Source organism: Sinocyclocheilus anshuiensis, unplaced genomic scaffold, assembly GCF_001515605.1.
Source record: "Sinocyclocheilus anshuiensis isolate Anshui unplaced genomic scaffold, SAMN03320099.WGS_v1.1 scaffold431, whole genome shotgun sequence".
Classification (NCBI taxonomy): Eukaryota; Metazoa; Chordata; class Actinopteri; order Cypriniformes; family Cyprinidae; genus Sinocyclocheilus; species Sinocyclocheilus anshuiensis.
This window is the reverse complement of record NW_015551065.1, coordinates 583,386-598,243: the sequence shown is the minus strand read 5'-3', so window position 1 is coordinate 598,243 and position 14,858 is coordinate 583,386. Positions and strand designations below refer to the sequence as shown.

At 34.3% G+C, this 14,858-nt stretch overlaps 1 protein-coding gene across 3 annotated transcripts in view; it reads left to right on the top strand.

The window, feature by feature from the left end:
* The window catches only part of LOC107662060 (neutral alpha-glucosidase AB-like), a 26,043-nt gene that overhangs the window by 1,650 nt on the left and 9,535 nt on the right, over nt 1–14,858 (top strand). For 2 of the 3 annotated variants that reach the window (XM_016451927.1, XM_016451926.1), the window contains exons 3-15: nt 876–984; nt 1,933–2,060; nt 5,545–5,724; nt 7,674–7,739; nt 9,429–9,486; nt 9,690–9,771; nt 9,910–10,006; nt 11,153–11,333; nt 11,552–11,705; nt 12,657–12,892; nt 13,299–13,425; nt 13,510–13,589; nt 13,687–13,827. In XM_016451927.1, coding sequence (XP_016307413.1) covers nt 876–984; nt 1,933–2,060; nt 5,545–5,724; nt 7,674–7,739; nt 9,429–9,486; nt 9,690–9,771; nt 9,910–10,006; nt 11,153–11,333; nt 11,552–11,705; nt 12,657–12,892; nt 13,299–13,425; nt 13,510–13,589; nt 13,687–13,827 — 1,639 coding nt within the window. The remainder of the gene's footprint in view (nt 1–875; nt 985–1,932; nt 2,061–5,544; nt 5,725–7,673; nt 7,740–9,428; nt 9,487–9,689; nt 9,772–9,909; nt 10,007–11,152; nt 11,334–11,551; nt 11,706–12,656; nt 12,893–13,298; nt 13,426–13,509; nt 13,590–13,686; nt 13,828–14,858) is intronic. The other variant, XM_016451928.1, reaches the window with a different exon arrangement.

Sequence of the window (14,858 nt, the reverse complement as noted above, 5' to 3'; positions counted from 1 at the left end):
GGGCTGGACTCCGCTTGGTCCACGGTGAAAGCCGATCCGGCGATCGACAGCGTTGAAGTATTTCCTCAGCAACCAGCACGGATCAGCTCTAGGCATGACGAAGCGATATCGTCCTCTTTTGGAAGGCCAAACAAAGTAGTTTCGCTTTCACAACGAAGCACACAGCGCCTTCACTACATGGCGGCGGCGGCAACAATACTACAGCGAGAATAAAAGTTACGCCTTCTTTCTTTGCGTGAACATTTGGGTGGCATTATGCAAATCTTCCCACATCGTGAGGTAGATATGTGGGGGCGTGTTAGAACGAGCCGTTTTAGGTAGGTGTGGCTGACTCTTAACTTTTATAAAGAATATCTCTTTGGATTTGAGACTTTAGTCTTTGCAACTTTACAGATCTTCTTTATGCACCAAGAGCTTGTAACACTCCAAAGAGAAAGGAAAAATTGAAATCACATCATATGACCCCTTTAAAATGCAAAAATATGTAAAATAGTAAACCAACTAGTTTTCATTTAAGCGTTTCTTTAGTATTGCAACTACACTATAGTGAACTTGTAGGTATACTGCTAGTTTACTAATTATATAGTTTTTGAGTTTATAGAGTACACTTTGCAGTATGTTCTTCAAATGAACTTAGTCACCTCAGTTGAAAATAAATCTTTTTTTTTGACAATTTTAACATTAGGAATGAACTAGCTAATGAGGAAGCCTGAGACAGTAGATGATTTTTCAGACAGATGTGATTAGTCCTTTTGTTTTACTTCCAAAGCCTTTTCATCAGATACAGTGTTTATCCATATCCACATTCAGATTGTTGCACAAATGTGACATGTCTGATGTTTTGTTGTATATGAATGATTTCTGGATGTTTGTAGGCATCAGAGGGAGCTGAAGCCGGGTCAGTCTCCGTACAGAGCTCTGCTGGACACGCTGGAGCTGAGCGACTCAAGACTCACCCTGCAGCTCATCAATGACAACAACAAGGTCACAAAATATACTAAAATAGACAGATCCATCGCAGTTTCTTCACATCAAATGTTGTGATTCATCTCAAAGTTGGCTGTTTGGGTTAAAGTCACAGTGAAATCAAAATTACAAATCTTGTTTTTTAATGATTATTCAATTTAACTGCAATATTTATTTTAAATTATTTATCCATGCACGTCATTTAATTTAATACAAAAAAAAATTTGTATTCATGTGCCCTCGTAATCTTTTTTTCAAAAACACTGACTTCCCCTCCACCTCACAACAACATTTACTCTCTGAAGGCAATAATCCAGGACAATAATCCCTGTCACTCACAGGGACAAAATCAGGTCCTGTTTTACACCTTTTTCTTGTTTGAGAATTCATTTCAATCAGGTATACATCACAGTAGGGAAGAAAAGATGATTGCTGTTTCATTCCGACTTTAAGATATAGAATTTAGCGGTGGGAATCCGATCTGATTCAGATTCTGAGATTCATAATCCGAATCTGAAATGATTCTTTATCTACGTTAATAATGACTTCTATTTATTTATGCATTTTTGTTAAATTACTTTTGAATATAAGGAGCACTTTTTTAAATAATTACAAAGTAATAGTAAATCAAAACAATTGTATGTTAAGAATTATTAATTAGCTATACAGCCATAAAACAGCAAATATAAACTAATAAAGGGGAACAAAGAAACATATTACAAGCAATAAACAAGAAGTGCTTTCCATATTTCTGAATGCTTTAATTAAGAGTGTTAAGATTAGCAGAAGATAGAATCATTATGCATCAGAGAAATTATTTTTTTCCTCCACTCCTAATAGAATTCCTTTTTGAAGAATTTGTCAGAAATGAAAAATGTTTCCATTGCCACGACTGCTGAAAAAGTGTCTGGTCAATGTTGTGCTCCACAGGGTGGAAGAACTGAGACTCTTTGCATTTGTTTGTAGGTTCGCTTATTGCTTGAGCTGTACAGACTGCAGGGCAACATGACACGGGTGAAGATTAATGAACTCAAACCACTTAAGCCTCGTTACGAGGTTCCGGATGTACTCATCTCTGATCCCATTACTGAAGCGTGAGTCAAGATTACTTATTCCATCAGAACTGATTTTACTGTATACAGATGAAACAACTAGACATTTGTAAACTGAGTCAGGTCCTTTGTCATTTTTAAAATGAACCTAAGACCCTAGTGGTCGACCGGTGTGGATTTTTTGATGGCCAGTATGATATCTTAAGGCTGGAATACACTACATGACTTTTAAAATCTGAAATCATTTACTTGATGACTTTGTAAATCAAAGTATCAAACATGTTTGATCTCTTCTAACTGGATGAAATAGTCTGAAGCAAAGAAAAAAAAAATCTGAGTCTGTGACCATCATACACTATGATTTTCTATGAAATCTGTCAACTCAAATCTGCACTGCCTCTGACTTTTGGTAACTAGCATGAACTTGTAAATAGATTTACGACTAGACTGTAAATCAGGTTAAAAAACTCCGCAAAGCATTTAGAGGGAGGGTGGCTGATATACATGATATTACACTATTTAACTGAACTAATGTACATGGGTCATTGACGTATAAGGTTTTTCGACAGGCCAATTTTAAAATACTAAAAATAATAATATCTATTGTAATTGTTCAAACATTAAGAATGTTGTGTACACATTAAATTCATATTAACATTTTAAATGAAGTGATTTTATTGTTTTTTTCATCAAGATGAATTGTCCGTAGCCTTAAAAAATGTCATGTGGTGCGACCATGATTTATATTAAAATTAAATAATTTCCTTAACATGCTTAGAATTTTTTTTTTATGTTCTCAGTAATTAAAGTGTTTAGAAACAAAGTATTTGCATTTAATTTGAGTTTTTGTAAATAATGAGATCTTATTTTTGTTCTATAATTGCAGTTGCCTTCTTAAATGTAGTTAACAGGCTTATTTTTCCTGTAAATTGCATAAAACTGATAAAAATGTTTTAAAAATACCATTCACTTAAGCATACTGTAGCAGTGATTCATATTTCAACCACAGAAATTAGATATTTTATTTTTAATTTAATACAGTTATTGCTATTATTGGTCACACCACATGATGAGTGGTTGCTCCAAATGACCCAAAGACCTTATATCATTAAAAATCTATTTAAAGAGACGTGTGAAAAGTGCAGCACGTGGCATTAACTGCAGGCATTTCTTTAGCCCCAGTTATTTCTGTACTTTGCCCAACATTGGCTGCTCAATTGACCCTTTCGCCGGGAGTTTGATTAACAGGCAGTCTGACATATTCCTATTATAACGCTGAATCCGTCATTTTTGTTCAACAAACAAACCAGACAGGAGAGTAGATTAACGTCGGTGGACTTGAACTTGAAAAATGGTGTATATTGACATTTCACGGTTGAAACAAGATACCTTCTGATGTTCATTCATGTTTATTTCGTGCTATGAATAGTAAAGATGAAGAGATGATCAGTTCATGTGCCGCTTGAACTGAGGCGCTACAGCGATCTGTCACGACACGTTAAAGAGCCACAAAACAGTATTTGTTGTTTGCCAGCTAATTATTTGTTTGTTTGTAACCAGCTCTGTCTTGTCTGTCAGCTCATTGTCAGTGTCCTCTTTGCTCCGTGATGTATTTTTCAATGCGTTAGAACATGATGTATGGCATAAAAGTGCCATGGTTTGTCATACGTAGCAACCGTAACTAAGGGGGGCAGGTCTTTGTGAAAGGTCAATTTAGAGTATGGGGAGGTTGCTGGCTCAGGTTTTGAGATAACATGAACATCTTTCTTATAGTAGAAAATTACATCTGGAGTTTGTGCTAGACTGCAGGGTCAGAATTAACATGCTGCCTATGGTGAGCGTTTATTTTACTTTGCTTGGCAGTGAAATCTGGCAGAATAGATTTAAAAAATTACTAATAAATGCATAATTACCAAACTAAAATTACATGCTCTGAATTATTTTTTTTTTGCATTTTTTCTCATATTGTACAAAGATTAAACACAAACCGTCTGAAATGACCCAAATTGCATAAAAATCTATTCCAAATTTATACTAAAATAAGATATTTTATGTATATAAACCATAAGTTGAATATAAAAGCACAAAAACTGCCAATCTGGGACATATATCTATAATGGAATACACTCTGCAGTGGTCGCACCACATGATATTTTCAAATTCAGTCAAAATTTACAAGCACAGAATTGGCCACCTAAACAAAACAAGCTAGCTTCCCACAAAAGGTCACTATGAAATATATAATGAAAATAAATACTTGCAGAAATAACTTAATATTCATTGATGTTTTTTTTAGGTCATACCACATGATATCCAAATGTGGTAACTACATACCAGCCGTTAAAAAGGTTATTTTTTTTCCAAATTTGAAAGAGACTTACAAACCTGCTTGATGCTTCCATGGGTCCTTAGCAAATTGGTATATGATGCAAAGTCCGATCTTTGAACATACTTTCAACATAAAAGTCCCAAAAAGGTAGTTTCTTGATGGTCGCACCACATGATATTTCATGAAATGAAATCATGAAATCATCGGACAAAGTTTGTTTGTATATTATGATGGAAATATAAATACAAATGCTTTGCAATTTTACACAGGATTACAAAACACTTTGGAAATCATGCCAAATAGTGCATAAAATTAATTTGAATATATTTAGGGTAATTTCAAAGATGTTTACAAAAAAAAGTTATGGCCGGACGGTTGCACCACATGATATTTTGACACATTGAATAACAGAAATTAGAAATAACTGTTTTTTGAAAAGTTAAAGTGAGTTCATAGGAGAGGTCCTTCATATATATGGCATCTTTTTTATGCATTTAAACCAATTTTTAACTGAAAAAATGCAATCGGACAGAAAATTTAGGCGTCACGTCATTGACCCACATAACATTTGCTGCAATGAAATTTAGATTTGTTTTACATATTTACTACATTAGAAATACTTAATTGTAAAATTAATATGAAAAAAAATATTTGAACTTGATAAAGAACAATTATGTAAATGTATGTTTCACAAGTATTTTGTAGTACTTTTCACAAATGAAATGATGTTTAAAAATGAAGTAAACTGTAACCAACAGTGCAATCAGTAATCTTATAAGTTTGTTATATTTTCTCAAAATAAAGACAGGTAAAACTAATTTTATGCAGTGGCATGAATATGACAATATAGTTGGATATAGTGCAACATAGTTTGAAATCAAGTATTAAAAGCGCTCAGCCACTGACATTCTTAGTGCTGTCAAAATAAAAGTCTAGTCGCTGACAAAATAAAATCTGCTTACAAAACTTATTGGCCATACAGAACAACTTATCAGCCGATACTGATAATTTAAAAATGCAAAATATTGCCCATTAAAAGCTTCTTGTGTTTCGTAATGTTTTCTTATCTGTCTAGAGAAGGTTCCATTTTGCATATTATAATTTGGAACAATTTGTCATTTTTATAAAAATGATCATCATTGAGCTATGCTGTTCTCTTCACACATTAACAGGTGAATGTCTTGTGTCTGTCTACAGGCTCTCAGTGGTGGCTCAGGATGAGAATAGTCTGGTGTTGTCTCTGGGTGGCAAAGATCAGCGGCTCATCGTAAGTGCTCAGCCATTTCGGCTGGACATCGTTGAGGGTCCTCAAGTGCTCATGTCACTCAACTCCCGTGGCCTGTTGGCCTTCGAGCACCTACGAGCACGCAAGGACACGTGAGTCCAACAACACAAGCGGGCAGAAAGGGCATCACATACAGGAAGTTCGTACTACCCACATTATATAAATATGAAAAAGTTTAATACTGAAATAATATTCAATAAATAATACTTAATACTAAAAAGTTAGCACTGCTTTCCTGGGCTGTATTTCTGATTAATTTAATATTTTTCACTCTTTCTACCTTTCATAGACACACAGTCTTCACACCAAGAACCATAACAAAATCCTAACCTATGACTATATGTATGCATCCACACAAATGCACAGTAATGTTCTGTTTATAATAAGCACACACTGCAGTTATGTAGTCTGCAGTTAAATGCAAGACCAATACATTTAGGCTGCGTTTACACTGCAAGGCTAAATGCACAGATCCAATCTTTTGACCATATCTGATTTTTTTTTGTAAGAAAAAAATATTCCTATAAACTCCATGGTTGCATCACTAGCATGCAGGCAACATCTGCTTCATAATTTGACATTATGCGAAGTTGTCTTTATGGGCAAATGTGTCTCCCTCGTCTTGAAATGGCTTGGAATTCCAATGGGAATCGGATTTACTTGTTTAGATGCAAGTCAGATGTCCAGATGTTGGATATGTATCTACTTTAAAACCACTATTGGATGTTGCTCAGAACAGATGTGAAAAATAGGATCTTGTGCAGATTTTTGTGATTACGTGTGTATATCAGATCTGTATCACATGTGAGTAAAAAATAGGATTTTTGCGTGCCAGTGTAAATGCAGCCTTATTAGTCATATTTCACCTAAAAAAACAAAGATATTATTTTGCACAAAGAAAATGATGCCTGTTTTTTTTAGACCATCAACACTTTTTTTGCATTGTGGCATTATTTTCATGACAATTAAGATTTTAAAACAAACTATCAACACATGAGAATGAGCTTAATTAGTCATACCTTAATGGACTAGCTACTGTAAAAAAAAATTGCACAATTAAAAACATTATTTCATTAAGTGCATCAGGGCCTGGTTGCAGCAAACCCCTTAAGGCTGGAGTACAGATGCCAATAATTTTTGCACAAATATAAAAGGGGTTTGTTGCTGCTGGAATGCATTTTTTTCTTCTCTGTGTTCCCCCTGATTAAAATCTGAGGATTAATCTCTCACTTTCTACTTTCTTCATTTCTGGCTTTCCCTGTCTGCACTAACTCCGTTAAAGCAGGACTGCTTTCATCTAAGCCCAGTTAAGCACATCAGACAGTGATCGTCCAATTTTTTCAATGACCTTTGCTCTGGTTTTCCCTTTCATCGTCTTCATGGGAATTTCCAAAAAGTCTTCAATAAAGACTTCTGAGAATTTCTGAGATGAATCACAGTATTAAAACCATTTATGTGGATGAAACGTCAACAACGAAACCATGTGAAAGTGTTAAATAGAAGCCTCCATTGATTATAACAATAAAAATAGACTTAGATTTTTATTCAAAACTACAGTTATACATAAAAACTTGATTTTGAACAGGAGCTGCATTGATTTACTAGTTCTACAGAAGCATATATAAGCATTATATACACACAACTTTGGATCCATGTTAGGTTTCAACAAACGTCAATAATTTTGAATGGATTTTTTAAAACCCTTCTGTTGGAGTCTAAATGGTCACCATTTGGGTTGGTTTGTGGTGTTTTGCGTAATATGACTTGTAAAGCGTAATATGACTTGATGTCTGATTTTATTTTATTCTGAGAATAAAAATGTATTACAGCATAATTGCCATCAGGTTAAAATGACACTTTAATTTTTTTTAAAATACTGGGTTCTGAGATTTATATCTTTCAGATAATGACAGCTCAAGTAATTGTGTCAGACATTTCATTCAGAAATATGTTTGTAAATGTTTTTACTGAAATTCTCATCACATTCTATTTTCCTTCCCCTCTTTTTCTCAACTTTCTTCTCTTCTGTCCCGCTCAGCAGTATCTCTCATAAAATAAGTAGCACAGTTGGTAGCATGTGGGACTCACTCAAGAGCATGTTCTCTAGGTAACATCCATTTATTGACTGTAAAAAAAAAAAAAATCTTAGATTTACATTTCTTTTACGTAAAGGAATAGTTCCCCCCCAAAATGAAAATTTCCCAATATTTATCCATTCTCAGGAAATAATAATCAGGAAATGTTCATTTTTGGGTAAACTATTGCTTTAAACTCAATGTCGAATTAACATTTGTTAACTTGTTTTAATCAATAGTAGTTTAAATATCTGCATTACCCCAAATTTTGCATGCACACCTTATCCAGTAGTGTACAATTTGCTTTGTTCAATGTGTGTTCTAGATTGAAATAATAATTGTAGTACCTAAAATCGTTAGTAATCATTGTTTAGATTTGATTATAATGTTACGGCCATTAGTTTTGTAGTATTTTCATCTATAGTCATATAGTCGTACCTTTCGTTGCACCTGCCAGTTGTTGATGGATCATAAACATTTACTGACCATGAAACTGTATTTGGTTAAACAAAACAAAAGAAAAACAACAACAAAAAAAGTTATTTACCATTTCCCAAAAATGTATATTTGCCTTTGATAAATGTTAATCTTGAAACTTGCGTAATTACATTTACATGCAGTATTGAAGGACAAAGGTCCAAAATGATCTTTTAAACATAACTATGTGCATCTCAACAAAATGATTTGTCCTCATTGATTGTATTAATGGATGAAAATAACTTTTTGTGAAGAAACGAGTGATCTATTTTTTTTTTTTTATTGAGATGCATTCACCCCAGAGGTGCATTATACTGTTTTTACAGGTGATACATAGCCTTTAATTCGTCCGTTTACACTGTGCAAATAGCCAACCTTCTTGACAAACGCTGTTTCATTAACTCCATCCACCATTTATTAGATGGTTTAATAAAATCATTGTTAAACAACTACACAATTAGGGCTGCACGATTGACAAAAATCATAATTGTCGATTATTCCCTTGAAATTGTAATTGCGATTATTAATTACAATTATCACAATTTACATTGAATGATGTTTATACCATTGTTTGATGCAACTGCATGCCGTATTTTTATATGAAAATAAACAAGCTGAAAACACTCTAACTGAAAAACCTTTAGTGCTTTTCTATAGTATTGAGCCTCAAATGTTAAATATACATCGGATTGGTTTCTTCTTTAAATTATAAAAAAGTAAAAATATGAATGGTATTGTTATACTAAAACAATGGAAAAACCCTTAAGATAAAATGTAGAAAGAAAAAAACATATCTTAAGCGTGCAGAATAACATAATTGGACTTTGAACGATTAATTGCCACTTTGAACGATTATGTAATTGTGGCATCCATAATTGTAATCGCGATTAGAAATTCGATTAATTGTGCAGCCCTATACACAATTACATTCATCCAGAATATTATTTGAAAAGTAGTTTTTACCGGGATGACACATGCTCTGTTTAACATGCATTTAATAGCAATGGCCAGTCAAAGCAAACTTGTAATTTTTGTAACAAAAATTAACAGATGTTTGTTTTGTCGTAGAATCACCCTGTATTTGAGCTTAATTGCAAAATGTTATCAAGAACAGGTATTGTATTGGTCTGATTATCAATGAGTCATATAGGTGCACCTCTAATTCACCCTCCTTAACGTAGTTTAAACTTGTTTAGTTGTACCAATACATATTTGTATTAAGAGAAACTTTGCCTGCTTTGCAGTAAAAGTGAGTCGGAGCAAGTGACAGGACAGGAGAATGTGGAGCAGCAAACCGATGAGGTGTGTGTAGATATGTTTTCAACAACTAGACTTCTCTTACCCTGTTGTATTTGTTTAACAATACCTAGATAGTGTAACATTTATTTCTGAGCTTTGAGCTCTGCAACAATTTGTCATTAGTGGTAAAATTTAAACATGTTTTCCTTTTTTCCATACGAACTTAACCTGTTGACTTTTTTTCTTTATCTCTTTTTTTTATTTAGGATGGACAGATAAAAGAAGAAGAGGATAAACCGGGCATGTGGGAGGAAACATTTAAATCTCATACTGATTCAAAGCCCAATGGTATATTGAAATGTGGTTAAATCTTTCTCATTTTACTCTAACATATTCAGTGGAATATTGGTGAGATAATTCCAGTCAAGTGTGTTTGTTTGTTTGTTTAATCTTTTTTTTTTTTTTTGTATCTTCTTTTCAACTCAGGTCCATCGTCTATTAGTTTAGATTTTTCTCTACCTGGTGTGGAACACGTCTATGGCATTCCGGAACACGCAGACACACTCAAACTGAAAAACACCGAGTGAGTTTTTACACATGCATGAGATTGATGCGGGACACACAAGCAACTTAAAGGAATAGTTCACCCAAAGCTGAATGTACTCGCTGTTAGGCCATCCAAGATGAGTTTGCTTCTTCGGATTAGGAGAAATTTAGCATTACTTCTCTTGAATACAGATGGATCCTATGCAGTGAATGGGTGCCATCAGAATGAGAGTCCAAACAGCTGATAAAAACATGACACTGATCCAGAGGTAATCCACATGACTTTAGTCCATCAATTAACATCTTGTGAAGTCAAAAGCTGTGTGTTTGTAAGAAATAAATCCAGCATTAAGACGTTTTAACTTGCTTCCAGCTAAAATATGAGTCCATAATAACGCTTCCTCCAGTAAAAAAAAAAAAAAAGTCCATCCACTGTCATCCTCTCACATCAAAATACACCCATATATTTGTTTAGAACTGCGTTGGACTGTTTTCTCTTGTAAACAATACTTGATATGTGCATATTTCTCTGCTGATTCAGACAAGACCATTTTTTTTCACTGGAGAAAGCAATATTATGGATTATTGACTCATATTTTAGAGAAAGCAACGGTTTGAAGTTAAAAACCCCTTAATGTTGGATTTGTTTCTTCCAAACATGCAGCTTTTTGCTTGACAAGCCATTAATTGATGGACTGGAGTGGTGTGGATTATTGTGATATTTTTATCAGCTGCTGGACTCTCATTCTGACGGCACCCATTCACTGAGGAGCATCTATTGGTGAGCAAGTGATGCAATGCTACATTTATCCAAATCTGTTCCGATGAAGAAACAAACTCAAATGCATCTTGGATGGCCTGTTTTTGAAGTTGTCATTTTTAGGTGAACTTTTTTTTTTTTTTTTTTTTTTCAAATGCAGACATGAATTCAAATATAAATATATACTGATTTTGATGCTGGTCTAGGGTGATTGTTGCTGGCTAGTGCTGGTTTTGCTATTAGCCATGCTGTCCACCAGCCAAGTCTAAACTGAATATTGATTATATTTAAATGAAGATCCGTTGTTATGAAACATTATGTGACACCAGCTTATTATTCATTAGTTTTTTTTTAGCTTATCATTCTGGCACAAAATCACATAAACAGTGTTCCCCTAAACCATTGTTTTGTTGTTTTTCATAGTGGATCAGACCCGTATCGGCTGTACAACTTGGATGTTTTTCAGTATGAGCTACACAACCCAATGGCCCTTTATGGGGCAGTTCCTGTCCTCATATCTCATAGCACTGACCGCACCATGGGCATCTTCTGGCTCAATGCAGCAGAGACATGGGTGGACATCAGCTCAAATACAGCAGGAAAGGTGAGAGTGAGCAACCTGCTCTTTCTTTAGTTATTTTTGTTAAGTTGTCTAATGATTTTGGTCGACAAGGTTCAAATTAGGGAAGCACAATATATCAGAGAGCCTTGCAATATTGCCTGATGTTAACAGTTTGTTTGATCAAGTCTATCAGTTTTGGTATCAGTGCATATCTTTAAATGTTTTATAACAATTCCTTTAAATGTGTGTCCATATTTCAGACAGTGTTTGGAAAAATACTGGACTTTGTACAAGTTTCTAATGAAGTTCCTCAGACGGATGTACGCTGGATATCTGAGAGTGGACTTATTGATGTCTTTATCATGCTGGGACCAAAACCTGCGGATGTCTTCACTCAGTATGCCTCGCTTACAGGTACACAAACACACAGGAAAAGGAAGTGCCACCACGCACATCACTGCATGCAGTGTTAATTCTAAACTTGGGAAACATTTTTGTAAAGGACATTTCATGTTGGTTTCAACTTAAATGTATAGTTCACTCAGTCTGTCATCATTTAATCCTAATTACTCCTAAGTAAAATCCTATTACTTTACCGTTATCAAATATTGCATTTGGTTCCATGTTGACCTGGAAGAGATATGTACAAATGTCTAACAATTGCATAGGGTTTAGTAGGGGAACCAAACTTTGCAAATAAAGCAAGACTAACAAACCTGACTGTTTGAGTTAGATTGGTCTCAAAAATAATTTTGTAAAATATACCGTATCTCACACACACTCTTGGAACTGAATTTTGTTGATAAACATCAATATGCATGGCTATTTATGAACCATTGCAGCATGAAAAATTGATTGAATGTATTCTGTTACTCCATAATAATTTGTTTTGATAGAAAATGAATATGTAGATTTAATCAATTGGGGCTGCTTTTGATCAGTCATGAGGAATTTAATCTTAATCTTAATCTATTGGTAATTCTCAGATTACATGTTCTTATAAATTTCACATAATAATATATCCAAACAAAATTGTAGAATTAAAAACATAAATAATAAATTTTTATCTTTCATAATATAGTTAATGTATAATTTTTAATTTCAAAGAATTTCTTTTTTTTTAATTAACAAAAAATATATAAATGTAGTAATAAAAGGTTTGCTCATTAATGAGAAGTTATTAATCAGAAAAATAATAAGATATGACTTTTTATAAGATTACATTTTACATTAAATCTGAATCCATAAATCATATGCAGATTTTGAATCATTATTAGTGGTATAATGTCCTTTATTCTGTGTTCATAAGGTAGTTTGAAAGTGTTACATTTATCCTCCTCCTAAACATAACCCTCTCTTTCTTAGGCACTCAGTCGTTTCCTCCTCTCTCTGCGCTGGCATATCATCAATGCCGCTGGAACTATAATGATCAGGAGGATGTAAAGACTGTCGACCAGGGCTTTGATGAGCATGACATCCCATATGACTTCATTTGGCTGGACATTGAACATGCAGACGGAAAGCGCTACTTCACCTGGGATCCCAGCAATTTCCCCCAACCTAAAGAAATGCTGCAGGGCCTGATGGACAAAAGACGCAAAGTGAGTGTCTGAAATTATATCTTATATCCAATCAACAATTAATGGATAAAATCAAGTCCCACCCTACTTTTCTTTCTTCTTTTTAAATAACTGGCTTCACAATATGTCTAAATGTGGTTGTAAAATCTGTTGCATCTTCTGTTTCACTATGACTTTAAGCTGTTATACTCACAATTTGCAAGGAAAGGAAAAATAATGCAAGTAGTCCAATTCCACTTTATTCACCATTAAGTTTTCCAAAGAAAACATGAATGCAAATCATTAGTATGTTCAATAAAATGTAGCTTATGATTATATTGCTAGCAAACCGATCGTGAATATATAATGAATATCACAGAGTCCAAAATCATTTGAATTACTAAAGGCTTTGATAAATTTGTGACATTGTTTTTTTCGGTCTCCTCAGCTAGTGGCCATTGTAGATCCTCACATCAGGGTGGACAGCGGCTACAAGATTCACAATGAGATTCGCTCCAAAAACTTTTATGTCAAAAACAAAGATGGAGGAGACTATGAAGGCTGGTGTTGGCCAGGTGTGTAGCTACTCATCCAGCTGTCTTAAAATCAATGTGACGAACTCTTCAGAGCTCTGAAATGAATTGTTTTCTCTCCTGAAGGTAATTCGGGCTATCCAGACTTCACTAACCCTGAGATGAGAGCCTGGTGGGCCAGCCAGTTTGCATATGACCAGTATGAGGTGAGGGTTTCTCATTAGATTGTCTTTCAAAATTAAAATGTTAACATTGATGATTTTAGTATTGTATTTTTATGAAATGTTGTGTGTCTTTGTCCAGGGTTCCATGGAGAATCAGTACATCTGGAATGACATGAACGAGCCGTCTGTGTTTAATGGGCCTGAGGTCACCATGCACAAAGATGCACTTCATGGTGTCTGGGAGCACAGAGATGTTCACAACCTTTATGGGCTCTATGTGGTGAGAGAACCTTTTTTTGTGATATGTTTGTTTGTTTATTCATTTATGTATTTTTATTCAGTTTTTTAAAGGGTTAGTTCACCCAAAAATGAAAATTCTGTCATTAATTACTCGCCCTCATGTCGTTTCAAACCCGTAAGACCTTCGTTCATCTTCGGAACACAATTTAAGTTATTTTTGATGAAATCTGAGGGCTCTCTGACCCTCCCATAGACAGCAAGGTAACTACCTCGTTCAAGGTCCAGAAAAGTACCAAGATGATCGACAAAGTAGTCCGTGTGAACTATCCCTTTAATAGCCACATACGTTCTTTATTCCAAAGACATTTAATCTCACATATGCCCACATGTCCAGGCCACATTTTAACATTTTAACCCCAAAATTACAAGAAATAAACATATTTAACATTTAATATTTAGCAAAATTAAGCATACCTTTAAATAATTTTAGGATTTATATATAATTATCATTATGAAATAATCCAATTAGGTCAGTGTCGCCAATTATTATTGAATATGTAAGTTTAATTTTGCTAATGTTAAGTATTTTAATACTAGTAAAATTCTCACTAGTGTAAGGTGTAGGGATGTAATGATTAACCGCGAGCCGGTTGAAAATTGATTCAAATATGTGACGATTCAAATCGGTTGAGATGCTAAACAAATCGCGATTCAATTAGGGGTAGGAGTTTATATGAATGCATGTCTGAGGGGAACTTACTGTCTTTAGAAAAGTTTAGATGGTATTTTTTCTTTTCATCTTGCCTCTGTATAACGCATATTAAAGTTCATAAGTGCAGCGCTGCTTTGTTTTCCGCGGAAACCAAGGAAACGCTTTAAGCGCCACCTGCTGGCAGAGAGTGTATCTGCGTCTCATTCAGCTCTGCTGTTTCATGCAGATATGTTTATGTATAGTTTCACAAAACTGAAGTCAAACCATTCTGTGTTTGCTTCAAATTAGATTAAAAACTGCTCATGTTGCATGTATGCAGCATCTTTATTTGGATCATGATTAAAATGCAGTGGCTGCCT